The following is a 21,932-nucleotide window of genomic DNA, read 5'->3' as shown; positions in this document are numbered from 1 at the left end:
TTTTTAGGGGCGAAGCTCCTTATGGCGTGGCTTGGGCGTCCCTCGTATGTAACCACCAGTGGCACATACCCGAAATAGGTATAACACTTGACCTCCAAGGTGGTGCCAGTGAGAGATTTCTTCTGTGCGTTGTTTAACAATAAAAAATAGTGCTCAATGTACATGCCAATGGCTGCTAATGGGGAATGAGAGACATGAGCATTCTGCTTTTAGTCAACGCGCACGCTGCGATCCCCCTTAGCAGCCATTGGCATGTACATTGAGCACTATCGGACAAGAAAGGGATGCTACATTATACTCGCTGGGTGTAACCTCCTTAGCTTTAGAAAGGTTTAGCGAGCGTTGAGCCGCAGTGCCATGAATACAATGAACTTGTATATACCATGAATGAACTCAAGGTGGTTAAAAATGAGAAGTAGATACGAAGCGCAAGCCGTAAGAAAGTAAAAGCCGAATTCTCCTGTCTCTCATTTCTCATTAGCAGTCATTGGCATGTAAATTGAGCCCTATCTGACAGGGAAAGGTTGCTACGTTATACTCGCTGGGCGTAACCTCCTTGGTTTTCGAAAGGTTTAGCGAGCGTTTGGTCGCAGTGCCATGAATACAGTGAACTAGAATATACCATGAACTCGAGGTGGTTAAAGGTGGGAAGTGAACCCAAAGCGCAGGCCGTAAGAAAGTGTGCGTGTGCCACCTCTCGTTTAGTCCTTGGAATGTCCGCTGGATGGCGGTGCTTCTATATGGGGAATATATGATAAAAAGATGCGAGATGGTGGGACTTGGAGTGTTGAATAGATGAACGAACGGACACACAAACAGATGCATGGATGGACGCATGAACGGACGCAGGGGCGGATGCATGAAAGAACGCAGGGACGGGTGCACAAACAGACACATGGACGGTCACACAGACGGACGCATGGACGGACGAATGCTTCGCCCCACTCTCCATCATTCACTCCGTGGATATGCTGCCATTTTTTTTTTCCGATGGAAGAGTTATGAGTGCAAGGGAGAAAACGAGGAGTAGTAGACGACCAAGAGATTGAGATAAAATATGGTGAGAACCAACAACACGAAAGAATACCCTAGATCAGAGCGTTCATTTGGTGGCGGATTCATCTTACATGGTGCCACAAAAGAACGGTTGCACGTGAACGCGATGCCAGCGAAGAAATGATCGTCCGCGAGCCCTTTATGTGAGACAATAGCTCGCATCCTCCCAAGTGGTGAGGGGGCAAGTGTGCCGACACTGGCGAGTTCGAGCTTTTGAGGAAAGAGGCATGGTTCGCAAAACGGGGCCAAAAACTTTTTGAAGATTTTTTCCTCGCTAATCTGTACTCCACGCGGGGTCTTCATCCAGAATAACTCTGCTGGACACATAAGCCGATCATGCGGCACTATTGTTCGGCAGAACAAGGGGGAAAAAAGTAAGAAAAATTGTATGGAAGGGAACGACAGGGAAGAAGCGCTACAGTGAGGAGTGTTGGGATGAGGATAATAAGTTGAGGAGGGAGAAGAGTGCCTACGGAGGGAAAGGGTTGGGACATTATGAAAGCGTACGTAAACGGTCTCGAAGTTTGTCGGACGTACACAGAGGATGCAAAAAAAGCTTCTGCTTGGAAGGGCAGCCTTCGCTCATGTTTTATTCACTCTTCAGGCATTCTCGACCTTTCCCTCACCTTTCCTCTGCCGCTGTTACCCTTTCTCTCAGCCGAGCCTTTTTTTACCCCGAGAGCGAATCTACCGCGGAGCGGCGTTTCTCCGCAGATAAGAATTGCAGCGGCGCAGAAAGCAGCCAAGCGCGGATTCAACGGGATTACCTGGCGCCGCGCGACGAAGCAGCCTTCAGTTGCGGAAGCAGTTCATTCTATGGGCCCCTTATATCCCTCCTCTCTCTCTTTTTCACTCTCTTATTCTTCATCTCTCCTCTTGGCTGTGCCCCATACCTCATACTTTCTGTATCGCTCGTTCCACAGCGCCGTTTACCGAGCTCCTGCCTTTTCAGCCATTTGAGGTTGTGACGGGAAGCAGAGGGTGGCTTTCTTCTTAGAACAAGATTTATTGGATCGGGAGATGCCGCGGGATTATAGTGGGCGGTGATGACCGGGGCATTTCGGCGACGTCCGCTGCTGCCGGCGTCGTTTTGCGTCGTGCTCGTCGTCATTCAGTTTCAACGAGGAACTGTTTTTTTTTGTCGTTGTTGTTGTTGTCTCCGAAAAAGTGCGCGACACTCTCTGTTTCTCCAACGCACTTCTATCCGACGACGTATTCTTTTTTTTTATTCTACGATCCCCTCGCCCACCCAATTTCCAACCCTCCAGCGCTGCTTTCTTGCACTCGTGCATCATCTCGGTGCCAGAAAACGGCACTTACATGCCTTTCGCATCCGCTTAGAATGGCTGGCCGTATCGACCGCCAGAGTGCGGCAACAACGATATAGAACAAAAGTACGCCCTACAAGAAAAGTGCTAAGGAAGGACGAGATGCGTTGTTCACGGCCCAAAATCTCGAAGAGTGCTTACGATGTTTGGGAAACGGCGCAAAAAGGGTTTCCTCAACCTTTATTTTCTTCTCTTTCTTCTCTTTTGCAAGCGTTGCCTTAATTTTCTTGTCTGTTAGTTTCCGCTTTTTTTGTTTGTTTTGTTATAAAAATCAGGTTGTGCGCTTTGTCGCACACGCGTGGAAAAATAAGTGGCGTCATAAAGTTAACGGACGAGAGAGGACGCTTCCAGGAGAGGACGGTGAAATACTGCGCGGTAAATAATGGAGTTTCAACACGAGCCTTCTATGCTATGTGGGCGTTCGTCTGAAATACGCCCGGCAGCACGGACCGGGTCACTACGACTGTCGTTTCGCGTGACGTAAAAAGCCACGAAGACAGAAACGACGAAATATGGGTAGTATAAAAGAGGATTTCAAGAGGGGGGCGGGGCAAATTTATGACACGGCTTGTTGACAGTGGAAGAGCCGTACAACGCGACGAGGCATCCGCCGTGATTTAGAGCGAAGCCTGGGAAGCCGGACATCCGAGCCGTCCTGATCAATTCGACGGCACTCGCGTAGCAACGGCCGCTGCTGGCGCGCGTGAAATGCCAGTAAGATGTACGTGGATGCGATTTGCGTCTCAACGTTTTGCTGACATGTATTAGGAGTGGGTTTCGTATTGGCTACTGAGATGTAGTTTGGGTTTGGTTACCGCACTTTCATTCATTGACAGAAGCGGCCGTCCTTTCCTAGCTAGGCTATGGTTTTACGAAAACTGCAGTTTGGCCCAGTCTGTACGATACCCTGCCTCATCCTAAAACACTAAAGAACGTGGACTCAAGAAAGACGAGACAGGATGATGAAAAAGTATGGGGAAGGAAAAATCCCTGTTTCAGCAAACGTTTTCTCAGTATATATCAAACGAGAAAGCCACGTTGAAACGATGAGCACGTTGTGATGGTACAGATTTTAATGTAGCATCGAGTACATTTGTCGGTGCACTTCATTTATTTTTAATTTTTAAATGGAAAACTGACAATATTTTATTTTCAGGCACCTATATTGACACCAGATGTTGGACATGGTTGCCAAGTGCACCGCTTGTACAATTCCTTCAAGTTTCGCACAGATCACGCTGTGTTTTACTATTTCCAGAATTACCGGTATTTGTATATTGTTTTGAAAGAACTCCTCATACATATTCCGTAAGAAGTAATCCTGACACGTCACACAAGATTCTAGCACTTTCAGAGCTTGAAGCACATATAACTTAGATCGCATAATATATGCGCACTGCCGGAAGTAAACTGCATATTTTCGAGGCCACCAACATTCATAATCGCTATCATCAAGTACTCCGAAAAAAAGCTGTTAAGCGAAATGTTCTCCGCATTTCTAAACTCCGTGCATGAGCCTATGCCTTGACGAGTGTATCGGTGTCGAAACCAAGGGAATAACGTCAACACATTCTATTCCGTTGCTAAAAATGACAATCAGACGACATTGTCGCTTTAGCACAGAAAGGAGCTCGACAGACAAGAAAACTATGTGACATTTTCTTTCTTTCTTTTTTGTTAAGCAATGCGTGAGAAAAATGAAATGAGAGAACAAGGAGGTCGGGGAGGGGTATGCGCCTTACTATTTCCGGCGGCTGATCTCTCGTCAGCATTAGCATCTCGCCGCATCCGACGCTTGCGCAATGAGCGAATGTCCTTGCTACTTTCTAATCGATTGCGTCGCCCGTGTGTGCGCACCGGAGCATGCTTCTCGGGTTGTTCCCTCTTCCTCTTCATTCACTGGCCTGCCCTCTTTCTAGAGATAGTGTGCATGAGTGTATGCTCCGGTGGCTCAGCGGAGTGGACCGCAGCACACCATCCCTTGGACCTGATCACGTGGCCGTCGCGAAACAACGGCCGTGCCATCGACGTTAGCGGATCGATGTCCTAGCGGTAGAGAAAGAAAAGGGGGGGGGGTGGAAGAATTCTCGCTATTTTTCGATATCATCCAACTACCTTCTTTAACTTCTCGTCTCGCCTTTCTGCGCTCAGAGCCATACGCTTTAATACACTTTTGCTGTACTCTTCTTCCTATTGCCTCCTCACTTAATTTGTTATTTCTTTCACGCGGCGCCACCATTTCATCTCTTTAATTGTTGCGCCCCAAGGCTTCTCATGGCGGTGAACGTGGCTGTAGATTTCTAATCTTCAGCGTCTACATCTTTCAGGGCTTTTGCTTATTCGTATTTCTTCTCATTACGATTCGGTTCTCGTTCCGTTTTCGTTTTACTGTTCTCTCGTCACTCTGTCACCAATGATTCGCTTTCCCAATGCCGTCCCGCTCTTGCCATTACGGCCCATTATCCGCCTGCTGCCGCGCGCCTTTCTATACACTTCTCGCCGATTCGGGCGAAGGGGTGGGAGAGAAACCTTTAATTGGGGAATCGCTAATGAATCTCCTCGCGTCTCCGAGAGCAGAGCGGAACTGAAGAAGAACCAGCCGCTCAGCCATTTCGGTGACCACTCCCCCCCTTTCCGTTTCTCCCCATCTTGCGTTTATTTTTCTCTTCTACGTCGTCACCGTCTTCTTTCTCCTCTTTTCTTTCTATCAACACGTGGGCGACCACCCGTCGTCGTCTCAGACGACGGTGTGGCCGAAGATCAGCCCGCAAGTTCTCCACTGCTGCAACGATGGCGTCGCAATGCGTCTTGCTCCACGCACTACGTTTGTGCGCTTCGCTGTGGTTCGCGCTTATTTCGTCAACGCGTTATTCTCTCTCGGGCTTCTTCTACCTCTGCCTCCAAATCCGCGCTGCCGCTAATGGGGGTGTCGTTCTGTATCGCGACGCGCTCGATTCTTCCAGCGCGCGATGTGCGCTGGCAGTCCCCCCCAACAACACTGCTTCTCTCGAGGCTTCACTCATTACGGGCTGTGCGCTGCTTCTTGCTCGCTTGCCAGGACAGTGCAATAATAGCAGAAGCAGCCGCGGTACACGGATGCCCTTCCTTCCCCCCTCCCTTCTCCTTCTTCTCGTGTCTCGAGAGAAGCGGAGGCCGACACCGCTGCAGCCGCTGTTGCTGCTGCGTGGAAGATTCGGTCCACGATGTCGTTTTCTTCTTGCGTACTTCTCTCCGTCTTCTTTCTTCTTCTTTTGCAATTTTTCTCTTTAAAATGGCTTGTTCAGTCTCATACGCGTCTTGCGAAAACCGAGAGACCAGTTTCGAACAACTCCAGACCAGCACTCGTATAACAAAGCGCGGAAGCCGGGCGAAAATTGATTACGTCTCCCTAAGCCAACCACAAAAGAAAGATATTCTCATCGCAGGGGGGCATGAAAAGGGAATAAAATTAAGAGGGCAGTTGTATGAGGGGCGAGAGGGGGTCCTTCTCCGACAGGCCTCCTCCCTCCTCCTCGTATTTTCTTTCTTCTTTCTTTGTTCATGTTTTTTTTTCTTACTTTCTTTTGCTATTCCTTTGTTTCTTCGTCCTTGCGGAACGCAAAAACGGTAACCTCGTTTTGTTCACTGATGAGGGCGGAGGCACAGGATGTAGGCTCTTTCCTTTCTCGTTAGCTCTCCCACGGGTAAGTCAACGCAATCTTGTACTCCCACCGAATTGTTATAATATGCGCGCGGGCACAACGCCTCGGACGTTCGAAGAACTCGAATGAACTCTAACAGAGGCCCAACGTTTGTTCAATATTGCTACGGTTTTTCTATCTATGAATGAGTTTCGAATAATTGCGCAATAAATACTGATTAGATTTGTCACATTATGATTCTCGAGACACGTACCATCAGCGGTCATAATTTGGAGCTACTCAGTTCAAGCAGTCGCTACAGAAGTACTTCCTTACTTCCCTAAAATTATTTGATTGATGTTACGAGGAAGACTCATTATTTGGCTTATCGAGTGCGTCCGTTAGGAATGTATGAACTTCGGGATACGATGCGGTGGCCTCCTTATTATCCCAAGAGGTTATTTGAGTTCGCATGCTCTAGTATTATCCACGAAAGCACGGCAATCGAGTTGCTGCTTTGCGCGGAAACTGCTGCACATGTAGCGTGTTCAGTGGAGGCATTACACTGGTTGGTTAAATTGCTAAATAAAGTTGGAATTTGTTTGTTCATTAAGCAATATTATGATTTTATTTATACTGCATATTTTTGTTTTAATTTATATTGTATACTTGTGAATGTCACCAACTCGAATAGTGTTCGTGCTTGCGCAAATTATCATCCTTTAATCGACGTAGAAGTGGTTCCTAGTTACCGCAATGTAAAGAACTGTGCCTAAAGCTCCGCGTTATTTTGTAACGAATCTTTAGCATATGTATCTGTGTGGCTGGTTCTCCGTAACATATGCGCCTGAATTATTCTCAAACGCCTTAACTTTCACATTTGTTTCTCTGCAGCTGATGAAGGCAATTAAGTTTTCGTGGTAAAGATATAAGCAGCCAAGGCGCTCACCAGAGACTGAACTCCTTGGAACAATTCATTCTCGGCAAAACAAGGCAGAACAAGTAACACTCACAGAGCAGCTATAGTGGCGAAAATATTCGTCATTCGCACGTATACAGGTGCAACCTGTCGGCAATTTTACATGCGTTATTACATCCATCAGCAATAGGGCAGGGCACGCGTACGTGTCGTATATAATGTTCTGTACTCTGTGCGTTTTCCATGCCTTCTCATTCAGCCATTTTAAAACACTCGAGAGGGTTGCGAAACATCCAAGTGCAGCTGCACCCAGTCGTAACGCATGTAAATAGTTTCAACGTGGCAGAGTTAAAGAGCTCGTTTCACAGAACGTTTGGTGTCAGCGTTAGCGTCAGTGTGACTGGCTTGCGGGGGTAAGGGGGGAGCGAAAAATCATTGTTGTCCATGAAGAAAAAAATCGAGAAATATGCTAATGAAACAAATGAGAAAAAACACAACATATCCACGCAGTGAATGATAATGAGTGGGGCGAAGCACCCGCCAGTCCATCGGTGCTTCCATCCGCCCGTTCGTTCTTGCTTCTGTCCGTCCGTGTGACTGTCCGCATATCCGTCCATCCGTTTGACAATGTGTCTGTCTGTCTGTCTGTCTGTCTGTCCGTCCGTCCGTCCATCCATCCGTTCATCCGTATGTCCATCCGTCCGTCCATCCGTCCGTCCGTCCATTTGTCTGTTAGTTTGTCTGTTTGTCCCTCTGTCCCACTCAGTGAACACTCTAAGTACCGCAACCTTGCATCTTTTCGTCACATATATTCATCATATGCAAGTACCGGCATTAATTGGACAGTCCAAGGAATAAACGAGAAGTGGCTACTTACTACACACATCGGGGACGCACGACCTACGGCTTAAGGAGCTTGGCCCCTAAATCCTTGGTTTGAGCGAGAATCTAATCCAGGTTTTCCGCGTGCCAATCAGGTGCTCTGTCACATAGCGATGTGATTGCTTTTATCTGTTTTTAAGAAAAAAAAGCACAATATGAATCTACATAAGTGGCAGGAGTAGCCTTTATGCATGTAATATTTCGATGCAGAAGCGTAAAATTGCGTCTGGCGTCAACAAGTGTGAGCTGCGAGACGAGCGGATCTTCAGAGCTTCCTTCATTACAAAGCACTAATATATGTTTAACGTACATCAGCGAAAGCGTCAACAAAGCGACCTGCTGTATAGGTTCGCGAGTAGCCCGACGTACGCGCAGTGGGCATTTTGCTGCCTTGCAAGAAGGATTGTAGCGAAGTGGACAATACGCAACTGTACTTGCAGTAGGCATTTTCGAATAGCTTGAAACGGTCAATGCTACGCGCACGGAGTTTGTTTACGGCATGGTTTACGCCTGCACCGAGAACCGAAGCGAGACTACCCCGTGAGCAGACTACGCACGAAGCTCGATTACATCATCGCGTTCTGCTCTTGAAGGCGAAGCTCGAGTGTCTTCCAAATTTTCTTAGTTAGTGAAAGCTGGTTACAAGGGAAAATTTAAGTACGTGTGTCACTACGTACATATCTTCGAGAAGCGAAACACAGGATCCGGCTGTGAAATCGTACACCCAGAAGAGCGCAGCTGTGACTTCTGTTGACATATGGACTCGGTCGACAGAGCGAGCGCTCCAATTTGTTTCTCTCACGCCACACCGAGCACGTGGGCAGACGATGTCATTCTCTCTTGACGGACGGCGGCCTAGGAGGCTAGGGAATCACTAAGCCTTCTGACCACTGGCCTTAGCCACCTATATTTAGCACCATCCGCAGCAGCCCCTCAGCCGATAGACACACGCATGACAAAAATAAAGGGTGGGCATTCCGAGGCCGATTTCCCAAGCTCGAACCCTTTTAAATCTTTCGTTTATTCTTTCTTCTTTCGTTTATGTCCATGTACGCTCACTTCACAGACTAGCCTGCCTGTGCGAGCCGGCATTTGGCCTTGTGTACTTTAGCTTCGTGCTTAATCCCGCAGGTAGACGTCATTGTTTCCAGAAGAGGAGTTGTGTAATCTTAGTTATGAACAGCGATATTGAGAAACCGGAGTCGCGGAACAACAGAGAGCCCTGTGTAAAAGTGCCGCCGCAAAGCTTTCACGCCTCGTATCTCCTTACTTTGACGCAGGAAATGACGACATTAAACTTTTGTGCTTTCCTGTGTTTTTTGTCCTCATAAATCGACATTTTGCGTTAGTATTTGGTTCTGCGCATACCGTCCACGTTTCTGGGAGGAATAAAGTATTCGCTTCTGCGCGTGCGCAGAACCGAATTTTTTTGTGCCCCACAAAAGCTTGGAAGGTTTGTGTATCCACATGGGGAAATGAGGTCACGCGCGATTTCCCTGGGCAACTCAATATGCCTGGATGATTGGTTGAGAAACAAGAGCTAAACGCAGAGAGAGAGTGAGACGACAATATCTGATGGAATTCCCGGACGTGGTAGCTAAATTCAGGTTAGCGTATAAAAGTATCTGTGATAAAAAAGGAGTTACTGACAATAATAAAAAACAAGAAATTCACTGACAAAGACCGCACGAAAAGGGACGCTTTAGCAATGCGTTTAAACTGACCTGTATGGGGGAGTCAAGTTTCACGTTTTCTTGCAGATTTTTTTTTTCGCTTATGAATAATGAAATGGGATGCAGTTTCGGCAATAATTTTACTTCTTACTCTAGTTTATATTGCGAATGACTTTTTCCAGTAATTTTGCTGTTTCCCTTCATTTCTTACAGCACCACAGCTTCTTGCGTCAACTCAATCAACTCGTCATTAATTAGTCAGTTTTCTACGCGAACAACATGTCGTCATTAAATTTTTACTTTTGCCAGTATCAAGTGTCTTGTGGTTGCATTATAAACACACATTTCTATTTATTTAGTGTAATATAGGAAAACAGCATACGAAGCTTTCAATATTATCTATCGAAACTGTTTTCTGAGCAGTAGAAAAAAAACTGCAGCTCCATCGGTTGGAAAAACCTTTCCTGGAATTTCATCATTTATATGAAGTGTTTCCTTTCTTCTTTTTCTCTTGTCTTATGGAGTACAAAAATGTAAACCTGTTTTTAATGACGACTGCCTTTGTACAGTCTGCCCTTTCAGTCGGTTATGTGGTTGTTGTTCACCACCATGTGCCGCTCAGCAGCAATAAAATTGTTTGCTATTAAGCGAGGAATGAACTTGTGACGACCCACACTCTATATTTAGAAGAACGCGTTACAAATAAAACGTTCGTAAAAGGATATTCCATGCAATTATGATTGTTTTTCAACTGTTTTGAAAAGGCATATTAAAAGCCCAAACAAGCACTCCTGTTAAATCACCAGTATAGAAGCTAGTTCACATCCAAAACATCTGGCTTCCCCGATAAACACTGACACTTTAAATTTCTTATATGTCATATATCACAAAATGCATTAGCTTAATGATGACCCAGATGTTAAAGAAATAAATAAATACAAGTGAGAAAGGGGGACCGACTTCCTAGAGTAACGAGGAAAACTGGGCGCTATATTGTGGTGACCCAGCTTCAACGAAAGCACTCGAGATAAGAAAAAACAGCATACAGTGCACATCATAACTTATGTGCCTTCTGTATTCACAGGCACTGAGAGGTATTTTTGACCATTAACAGCCATACTGTCCAGTACCATTCTCGTCTTGACTCAATGAAACTTGAGCTTAAGTTTCAGTCTATTACGGTTTCTATTCTATTCTATATGTTCTTTGTCTAAGAAGTCTCATTCAGGTTTTCTAGTAATAATGACGCTGGATATAAGGGTAGTTAATTGATTACTCAAATATGTGGAGGACTAAGTGTGTCTTATGTTACATGTCATTATGACACGACGTAAACACCGCCAAATGGTGGGATATATGTTCTTAATGACTAGCTGCGTTACGTAAGCTAATTTAAATGAGTGCTCAATAAATACGTCTATTCATTTAGTATTTTCTTCTGGAGGAAGGCTCCTTCGTATCGCGAGTAGAAAAGTCAGCATAGTCATTGAATTTTTTGTAAGGAAAGATAACTCATGCGTCAAAAACATGCTGCGTGCTTACGAGCATCGGTTTCCTTTCCACTGCTAGGCTGTGGTCCACAATTACATAGTTTACACTTTTTTAGCAATTCTCTAAAACATCGAAGTCTTGCCACCAATGTGTTCGTCATTATTTTGTTGATAAACGTGGTGTTTTACTCTTATCTTTTTATGACTGGCACTGACGCTGAAACATTTGGTGAAATTTCACCAATAAAATAAGGGTGATTGTTTCATCATCAAGGCTAGTTCTTCATAAATGTCATATAGTTTTCGAAAGAGATTTCGGTATAAATAGTCCCTGAACGAATTGGTCTGATGGTATTTACAGCTGTTCGCTTACTTTGAATTTAAATGGAAACTGAATTATAATCGCAACAGAACATACCTTTCAGGCTTTCAATGTAGACAAAAAAAAACAATGGAGATAGAGGAAATGTGGAGGAGGAGGCTTTGGCAACACTTTTGACCCTGGGGAAGATTAACGTGCCACTAAATTCACCTGTGTAATCCGGTATCTTGCAAGCTCAGTAGCATAGTGTGATAGGTGGCGGTATCTCTGGGGTGGGGGAGTTGTGTTGCTACACGTAGTGTTAGCGTGGCACTTCAGGCCGGCAATTACTCCACAGGATGTCTGTACCTCCCTTTAGTTCCTCCTCCCGGAAGAACGGGTGCTTCCTTGCCATCTGAAGGGTTCTAGTTCTTCTGTAGACACCCAGTACTTCCAGAGTTCTCAGCAGTACATGGCTATACCGGCTCAGCGCAGTGGTGACGACAGAAACGGCGAATCCTGCGTGGTTAGTGGCGTGACAGAGAGTGTTGCACACAGATCTTGCGATGTATAATTGTGACGATTTACAAAGCCTCGAAGCGTCCTTGTCCCGACTGGCTGGCCTGTCATTTTCTCAATAGTGGCGTCGCGTTCATCGACGCGACAAAACCTAAGGTCGACTACATTTATTGACGCTGTTGTAGCCCATCTGGTGATGATAAAACGAAGAAGTACTTTCACAGACGAAAGAGAGGGGAAACATTAACGGTATAACGAGGAAACGAAGCGTGCTATGCGTGCAAAATGAGTCCATAAATAAAACAAAAATCTCGGAGCTTGCGCGACCCTCCACGCCTGTTTCTGATTTAGTGGTTCAACAAACAAAGAAAGACGCGCGCAAGGCCGTTGCATGCTCGTGTTTCTGGGTCTAAAGGGCACGCTAGCTTTGACGTCATTAGTAACGAGGCAGACTCGGGACATAGGTTGCCTGTCACGACCACGCTCGCAGCACTCTTTCTTTTTTAAAATATTTTTTTTCTGGTTCTGGCACACTGGTAGCGTCAGCCAGCGTCGGTCAGTCGCTAGCGTTGCACGTGCTTCGACGTTGACGCCTACAACGTCAGCGAGCGCAGCCGCCATCACCGGGCGCGAGCATAATTACGTGATTCCCGGGTCTTGCCCCTGCAGTTGTGAGAGTAGGCGTTTCGTGCTGAGCGTATACAGGAGGGCGGCACACATCGAGCTCGCTTAACTCGTGGTTTAACTCGACCCTGAGCAAAGCAGGGAGCCGCCGATGATCTATGGCGCCGACGGCGACCTCACGTGCGCTCCCGGCATACCTGTGCACTCTTGTGCCCCCGTTTTAATTATCGACTCGTTAGGGGCTTGTCAGTTATTAGCCTTAGCACTCGCGGCGCCAACTCTGCAGTCCACGCCGAGAAATCTGTGCAGCGTCGGGTAAGAAGGGTGGCTTGCATAGGCGCTTACAACTTCGCATAATAAAGCTTTCATACTATCCTCCAATAAAAGAGTGCACGGTCAAAACACCAAGCGCTCGAGAATGAGCCGAAAGGCTGTGCGTCGTGCTTGTCAAGCGCGCTGAACGAATTGCCGGTTGCTTCCATGACAGGCGTGAGTTCTGATCCGTTTCTGTAGCTGCCTAAATTGTCGCTAACTACTGAGAAACTGAATAAAATAATTATGGGTGCTCCGAGCACTAACAAAATGAGTAAGAATCCTGCAGAGCGTCTTTCGTTCGAGCGCATGTCCAACATGACGCAATGTCCAAGGTTGAAACTTCATGAGGAAGAAGCAGTCATGGCTACAAACATAAAATGTGGTTGCGGGCAGTAACTTTTGCAGATTATGTGTGTCGATGTTGTTCGAGATGGACGATAGGGTCATATGGGTGATACCTGATCCAGGTATACTGCGTTGATGAAAACAACGACAGCAGGCGGAAGGGGGGGGGGGGGCAATATCGTTAAGTTGTGAACTATAGATGAGAACCGCGTTTTCTCAGCTACATTCGACGAAAGTATCAACTCGCACAATGTTGCACAGATTTCAAAAAGGCCCTGCTCACACACTTTCGCGTTCCTCGCATATTCGGCTTCTCCGTGGCCCGTGTGGGTGGGTGTGTAGAAATGAATCTACAAAATCGCCTGTGTGACGTAATTCTTTGCTGCAATTATGAAGTTCACTTCAGACGAGTTATGCTAATTACGTTAAATCAAAATAAAATATATTATCCGTGCCGCTGGCGTCGTTGAATAACCAAGCAGGCTATACGTGCAGACCTCGTGGCTCGGGGTGTTTCCTCCATGTACTGTTCCAACCTACTTAGAGTTGCAATCTGTCCGCGCACTTTTAAAATGGTCGGGCTGACTAAAACGCAGTGGCAATGTCAAATCGAGTTACGTTTGTTTCCAGCGGTTATGATAGGCGTGAAGTGCATGAGCGTGCTAGCCCAGGTGAATCACTTTCATTCCAAGGGGGATGACGCAAAGAAGGGATAAACGTCTTTAATTTTACTGCATATTCGATCGTTGTTTCATTTCGTTTGTACAATCAATAACACGTGAACACTGAGAATTGACCACTTTCTAATGAAAGTTCTTCGCAATCATATTTTATTTCACTTGATTGATTATACTCCCAGAAGCGGAGCGTTGCAGAGGGGGGTTATATCAAACAATAATACAATTAGGTGAACATAATAAAAGAAAGCATTCAGCGAAATAAACACAGTATAAACTAGTTAGTTACTTCAAATTGAAGTGATCCGTAAATACACTTTCGAAATGGTCGGGCCGACTAAAACGCCGTGGCAACTTCAAGTCGAGTTACGTTTGTTTCCGGACGTTACGATAGGCAGTAATGTCTGCAATGAGAAAAGGAAGATTGTTCCGATCCTCAGAACTCCTAAAGGGAAAATGGTGTTATTGAAAATGGAAGTCCGTGACGCGTGACCATACATACTGGGGAAGAGACATGATGTTATAGTGTAATTACCCATGATGAAATATGTTTATTTGGGCGTAAAATGTGGTTTGCACACCTAGCTAAGAGCGGGGCTTGGATTTAGATGGAATGTGAAAACGACTAACGTCCTCTAATTATACATAGTTTTGCGTATGTGTATGTGTGTGTGCGTGCGCGCGCGCGCGTGTGTGTGTGTGTGTGTGTGTGTGTGTGTGTGTGTGTGTGTGTGTGTGTGTGAGAGAGAAAGAAAGAGGATACTTACCGCGCACATCTATCAAAATATTCTGGATGGTTCAGCGGGACAGCGCAGCAGGCTTCGACGTTGCTGGTGATTCGTAGGAGCATTGTCGCACTTCTACTACGGAACTTGCTTGCACATGTCGCGCGCACTATCTGTGCCTGCGTACAATGCCTTGTCGTGACCCCTGGACATCAATGTAAATGCTTGCGTTGGTACACCTACACTATGGTTCACCTGACCTCATAAATTGGATATTTGATACGTCTATTGGTGTTCTCTTGCTTAGTCTTTCATGCAACAACAGCGATTCGGTTAGGGTAAGTATGATACAACGTAGAAATATCTTACGTGACCATAAAGCACTTCTACGACCTGCGCTCCCCTTTGGATCACTGCCGAAGAAAGCGCGGAGATATAGGTAACGTATCTTCTTTCACCACGCGCTTTCTGCTCAGTGGTGCAGTAAACACAGAGAATGAAATGAGTGGTCTACGCGAATGACCGAGGTGACACGGAGACAGCGTATGTCCACATAGAGGCCCCTGGCAGTTCGGCAGTGTTCCGCCCTTAATGAAGAAAACTAAAAGTTGTTTGCACGCGCTGATGTGGGCCTATACGATAACGTGTGTCTGTACGTACGTGAATTTGTGTGTACGCAGCTGGCATAGCTAGGCAAGGACAGGTCTTCTCCGCTTTCTGTCGTGTTTGGGATGCACTGGCGCCTAACACGGGAAGGGTGTTACACGCGACGTTGCCCATGATCAACACGGTCTGACCAGCCGGCTCCGAGCACCGTTGCTAATCCTTCCGCCGGTCAAAAGGAAAGAATATTCTCGCGCTCTCGCGTTGAGATGGGCTCTGGCTTTTTTTTTTTTTCTTGGGTCACTGTTGCTTTTTTTTTTCTTCTCGACCACTAAGGGTCCAATGTGTTCTTCGGGTCGCTGCCTACGTGGGTGCACATCTTCTCTTTCGCTGGCTCGACGCGCGAAGGCACCCCTGATAGGATTACCGGCCTGTCCTCTCCTGTCCGTCCATCTCCGACTTGAGTGCACAAGCACCTCCAAGCCTATGGCTAAGACCTCTTGCGATTTTGTTTTGTTTCTTTCCATCCTCGCTCGGCCCGCCTCGTCTTCGACTGTGTCCATTTCTCTTCCTCGGCGGCTCCTATAACTTATGGAGGAGATCTCTCGCTGTGTTTGCTTGGGCACGTCTACGTGGGCATTGACACAGACGGCTTGCTTGTTTTGCCTGCAATTTCGCAGTAACCAGAGTATTTTTTTTTCTTTTCACGACACGTATCTGCACTTATATGCCCTTCTTTTGCATCGTGTTTCTTTCTCAGAAATATTTTCAAAGTACTCATTCTGTTCCTACGGCCACGACGTCACGCTATCACTTGAGTATTATGGCGACATAAGGAACACGTTATTCTCTGAATTTATCTTCCTCATATGCTTTCTTTTTTTTTAAACAGTAAGGTATCCAAGAAGATGCTTGCAAAGTGGTTTGAAACTCACATGGAGAACGTTACAATGCTGGAGGGAACGAAGGGTAAACAGATAGAAGAAAGAGGGTCCAATGGAGAGGCCGCGATCACAAGATGAGTACCTGCACTAACGAACTCCAGATATCTCTTTCTCTCACTTTTGCTACCTCCAGCACTGAAGAGAGACGGATGCCAGCCGCTCGTGGTAATGAGCGTATTCAACTTCTTTCTTTTCGGGAACCATTCATGACTCCCACAAGTCTGTCTCTGTGATGCGGAAACTTATATGTAATACTATTAACATGAAGTTCCTACATTATATTAGTACAGTTTCATGTTTCACAATTACAAGCACCTATTCGTTAGTGCACCGCTATTTCATAAACACGTGCGACATGCGTGTTTCTTGGGAATAAAAATGTCTAACTAACTCACTCACGCATACGTTATAAACACGCATCTCAAGTGGCCTGAATGTGTTTTATTAAAATGTTCACTTTAAATTACGTTCTGCCACTCTTACGGCTAAAGACGAGCCGGCCCACGCCACCCTTCTGCGAAAAGTCTTCTGGGTGTTTCAGTGCGGAAGTTTGTTCCTGGGGCATTCACCTGTAAGTTAGCTTCTTGCCGAACGACCTATGGCACCCTAAGCCTCACTGACGCGCTCGCTCATCACTCGTGCGTTATGGCTAAGCCACAGCATTCCGTTCTGTTACGTCGCCTACATAAGAGTGCACTGTAGCATTCAACGACTCGACTGCCTCCTAAGAACGACTTCCTTAAAGCTCACCTGTTGAGAAGGAAGAAAATCTAAGCAAACAGCTATCCGACGCAAGAGCTTCCAGCATGAGCCAGAGCACCGCAAACACTCAGTCTTCTCGCAAGACAGCGACGGGGACCGGCACGTCTGTAATTATGAATAGGACTGACGGAACGTGAGCAGGGAAAGACGGAAAGATAAGAATCAAGTAAATACCTTATACGAACGACGAGGACAAATATTGGTCACCGAGATTAAATTCCATGGCTCCTTCTCCAGCCTTTTTAAAACATTTATTTCTCCCTCCAGCCTTCTCCTTTTTTTTTTATACGCTGATGCTGTCGGCCTGTTTTCTACCTTGCGATGCAGCTACATCATGCGTTTGCTTTAAGGAGTATGGTTGCGATGGTCGTGTTTACAGAATTTGGTTTATTATTATTTTTTAACCATCGCTCTCTTTGAGGTCTTGATGGCGAGTTCGGGTAAGACAGGAACGTTAGCTTTCCTCTAGATTAGGGCAGATGTGTGCTCTTCGAAGTAGGTTACGCCTGAACTTTGAGGTTTGGCTCTCGTGTGCGATGCGGTGAATACTCTTTGATACATCCGCGCGTTTAATTTTTTTAAACATTAACGTTGTGCTACCACACAACGACCTTAATAATGTGGACCCGTGGGGAATGGCCGGGGCACGTGTGTACTTTGGTACGTGCTCGGGTATACTCAGCTTTAATGTAATCCTTTGAATATCTCCACATCTCCGTAAAAGCCTACTTAAACTTTTCGCTCGTGTGCTATTTTGCTCTCGTTGCGAAGATGTGCACTTCGCTTTTTACTTCACAGTGCCAAATAAATTCAAAGCTGAAAGAATCTAAGATTCTGATTTCTTCGCTTGCATAGCTTTTTTTTTTTCTTCCTGAAACCATCTGCAGATTGGTCACCACAACCTCTTTCAGGCGACCATTTCAGGTGGCTCTTCTCCGTCTGCATATCTCTTCCCGCGAAATTCTCAAACATCTTTCTTGCCTGTGTTTCGTACGCGTATATCGTGATTCGCCCGTACATTCTTCACTTCTAACGTGCAGGAATCGGTAAATTGAATGCAATGTGCTTTTCTGGCAGCATCAAATTCGAATTCGAATAGACGACGTAATAAGGCATACGAGGGTGGGACATAACCGCATTAGTGTGCATTTCTGTATTTTGATCACGACATTTAGGCATCTTTTATTATGTGCTGATGGGCTATAGCTCGTGAGCCATGATTTTCTAAGAAGCAGCGAATAGGACAAAAAAAAACACGCACACATAGAAAGACGCAATCACGGTGTTTGTGATTGCATCTGTTATGTGTGCGTGTTTTTAGTGTCCTCCTGTGCACTGCTTTGTCGAGAAAAAAAAGGATAGAATGTGTTGTTAACCTCGTCTGGTTGGTGTTCATTTATCTTCAAATGTGCGCTTACTTAACAGAGACACGGGATGAATAAAATAAAGCACGCAAGACGTCGACCACTCCACGAATTGTGTCCGGTACTTTGTTCATCCTTACAAGTAAGCGTACTGTTGAAGATGTATAACGAGTTAGAACGCCATTACAGACAAAAGCAAGATGAAGTTATCGCTTTGCTATTTTACCGCTTCGCAACTCGCACTCACATCTCCCAATAGCGCAGGACTCATGGCCGAGTTTTTTTGTTGCAAAACTACTTGTGTTTAACAAAGGGTAGATGCTGCGCGTACGTATAAATATTCTTAAACGCAACACGTGTGCATATAGAATGAACTTTCTCAACATCGTAGACGTAAGACCATTCATGGCCGTCTCCTTCTTGGAGATACAGATTTCAGTTTTGATATAAAGTGGGAGGTCCTAAGGTTTCTGACGAATACTGTAGTTATTGGGGTGTTTATGGTGCGCCCATTTTCATTCCACTATTTCTTTAACAATGAAACGTCTTGTGCTATTCGCAAACACCTTGATGTGTACACGAGTACATAAAATTGTCAAGATATATGAGCGGGTATGTGAAACAAAAATAGGTCAAATCCCACAACTCCCCCCTGCTGCTGGTCCACTACAATGAAGAAGGTGACAAACGGATGCGAACGACAATTTAGTTCTCTAGACACGTGTAGCCACTCATTTACAAAAGTTTTATTACACCGTGGAAATAACTAGTAATCACGCCGTGGCTGCATGTTGCAGCTTCTCTTAAGCATGTGGCCATTACCCTGAACTAGAACGAGAGAATGCAAGAGAACGGGAAAGGTAACAGTGGCTGCGAGAATACACCGAAGTAATGGAAGCACCGTGCGTACGAAGACGTGCCTGTAGATCTATGAAAAGTGTGAACGCTTGGCTTCTGCGTGAGTTTCCGTTCCTTAAGTTCCGACACCTCTGTTGTGGTTGTGGTCGTCTGTAATTTGACTCGAACTTATCTGCGCTGAAAAACAGCCTAAAGACCACCTAGCATCGCCTAGCTTAAGCATTGCCCCCTGAAACAACTTAGAAATACTCAAGCATCGCCTGGCTGAAGCTTATAGCAACAAGCTAGAAACAATCATATTAGACTTCAGAATGATCTAGTTTCGTTGTTTCAAGCCTTGCGGGACTTAGTAGAAGCTTCGCCAACCTTTTAAGCGACCTCGCGTTTTACTTAGCAACCACTTGTGAGAACAATTGTGTTAGCCCACGTGAGTTTCTGTTAAGCATCAGCTGGGTATTCTTGCGTAACTCTAGCCTCCTGTTTGTTGGTGAATGATGGCCGATACCATAATAATCATATCTTTGTATTGTGTATTGCCCTCCCAGCGGTCAGTTCTCAGAAATAAATCTCACGTTTGTTTGTCATTGTTTGCATAAAAAACCGATTCTACGGTTTGGGTTTGGGGCTGCCATAGTAGGCTGCTAACGTTGCCGTTTGTATACTTAACAACAAAACTAACCGTGCAATACGGTAGACGCATACGCGTGAAAACGGCTGGACATATTGTCAACGGTATACGGTTGGGGCATTACACGTCTCATGACTTCATAAATTCACATCGCGACATACCGAATTAGAAAAACATTCGATTAACAGCGCAAGATGGCGGTGCCCTTGTGTCCCCATGTGTCTTGTGTAGAACGGTCCATACCTGGACTCACAACTTGCTCCATCTTCTTTCTCTTTTCAGACTGACGGTGACTGCCAGCTGCCCAATGGATCTCAGATATTTCCCGATGGACAGACAAGCGTGCACTATAGAGATAGAAAGTTGTGAGTTCTACTTCCCTCTATTTTTCTTGATAGAATAGTGTTGCCACGTGATTGATGATGTCTTGTGCAGCTGAAAAAAACGAGACATCACCAGTGTCCGAATCAATCGTATACACTCTACTTCATCGACGCCACGTGAATTCCACGGAGAATGCATTTTGCTTGAAATTGGTCGACATTCTTCGACAAACTTGATTTTGTTGTCGTTTACGTTTCGTTTCGTCAAAAACGAGCACCGTTTAGCCTGGCGTTCGTCTTAAAAAATTAGAAAACAACAAAACCTGTCTGAATATTGATTGATTGATTGATTGATTGATTGATTGATTGATTGATTGATTGATTGATTGATTGATTGATTGATTGATTGATTTTGTTATTTATCGATACATATATTCGTTAATCTAACTTGCACATCTGTGAGAAAAATAAAAACAAGAGATCAGCATTCTATCTGATCTGAATACACTGAAAGGTATATTTCATCATATTGGAATGCTCAACATCTTTTTCTCAATGCAGTTAAACGGCAGTTAAAAAGAGTACTTGCTCACGTTATCATCTGTGTAAATCAAGCACTTGGAGGCGTGTTTCGCGACAATATTCTAAAAGCACTTCCTGGTTCCTTAGTACGAATACAGAAGAATGCGTTTTCTTTTCCATTTTTAGGTGCAGAGTATTTTTAGCCCCTGACCTCATATCAATGCGTGCAATTGTGCTTAAAATAGCAAAACAGTTATAAGAGGGGGCTACAGGTCAAGGCAATAAAATAAGGGGGAAACTTGGGAGACCCTAAAGCTTCGCCTTTAGGAGTTGAACCTGATAGTGAAACCTGGCCCCTAGTGCACCCTTGAACCGCTAAGTGCATACTTATTCATATGTTTTGTTACATACACACGCACGAAGACAAACACGCACACAGTAGATTGGACCAGCGCACGCTATTATCGCCGAATGGGCACCTTTTCGTCGCGACACTTGTCGAACAAAATGCTTTAAAAAGGCCCTGAAGCACTTTTTGAAGTAACCATGGAATGAATTCACTAGAAGAGCTTATTGCCTCACGATTTCAATGACGCAAAAATTTTAAGAATCCGTTCAGTGCGAGTGTATTTACAAAGGTTTGTCGCATGCTGCAATTGCATTATATCTTCTCTCGATCGTCCCGACAAAAACGCTGTAAGCTAAGCAGGGAGGAGTGGCAGGGCGAAGAAACTACCGCGATTCATGACTTTGAGCACTTTTTTTTTAATGCCTGGTTTTCTCAGTGTGATCGCGTGCGCACGCGTGGGCAAGTAGTGGTCTCCCGCGGCTATCTCGGTAACTTGATTTTTCGGTCACAGACGCACAGACGATGTTTCGCTCACAACCAATGGGGCCGACGCCGGCGGTGGGTTTTCTGCGACACGAGCTCTTTAACGCTATCGCGTTAAAAGGGCGGGCCATGGCGTCACAAGTGAATGTCTCCTTCCTCGACACGGGCTTTGAGCTGGCTGCACGTTTGGAACGCCAGAGCGTGCTTACCCGTGAACGCTGCAGCTTCGCCGAAGGAGTGAAGCCCAACCCCACGTACGCGTTTCAACGCGTCAGCATGCGATGAGCTTTCACCCTATATCTACCTCCTTCCTCTGAATGGAGAGAGTGTGAAGCTTTGTGGCCTCTCCATTCTTAAAAGCGCGTGCTTAGGGAGAGGGCATTCCGCACGCTGACGCACTTTGAGTAGTACGTGTTGGTTGCGAAACTTTATTGAGGTCCTGCAAGGCGCGCGTCAGCGCGCAGCGGGCGACTCCCACGTCGGGACCGTTAGGCCAAGCCTATCGGCCGCTCCGCGGGCCTGCTGGACGGCCCAAAGTTGGTCGGCCAGGAGGGAGCTGCGTAGCGCCGCCTCCCACCTGACCGATGTAGTGTTGGGTTAGTGTACTTTGCCTTGCACTCCC

General features: G+C 45.8%; 1 protein-coding gene across 5 annotated transcripts in view; it reads left to right on the top strand.

Annotated features, from left to right (window-relative positions):
* Positions 1 to 21,932, top strand: part of Rdl (Resistant to dieldrin) — a 252,567-nt gene that overhangs the window by 166,674 nt on the left and 63,961 nt on the right. For all 5 annotated transcript variants that reach the window (XM_075878459.1, XM_075878453.1, XM_075878445.1 and 2 more), the window contains exon 5: positions 19,916 to 19,998. In XM_075878459.1, the coding sequence (XP_075734574.1) occupies positions 19,916 to 19,998 (83 nt within the window). The remainder of the gene's footprint in view (positions 1 to 19,915; positions 19,999 to 21,932) is intronic.

The sequence above is a fragment of the Rhipicephalus microplus genome, chromosome 2 (genome assembly GCF_043290135.1).
Source record: "Rhipicephalus microplus isolate Deutch F79 chromosome 2, USDA_Rmic, whole genome shotgun sequence".
Lineage (NCBI taxonomy): Eukaryota > Metazoa > Arthropoda > Arachnida > Ixodida > Ixodidae > Rhipicephalus > Rhipicephalus microplus.
Note: the sequence above shows the minus strand (reverse complement) of the source record. Positions and strands in the feature narration are given on the sequence as shown.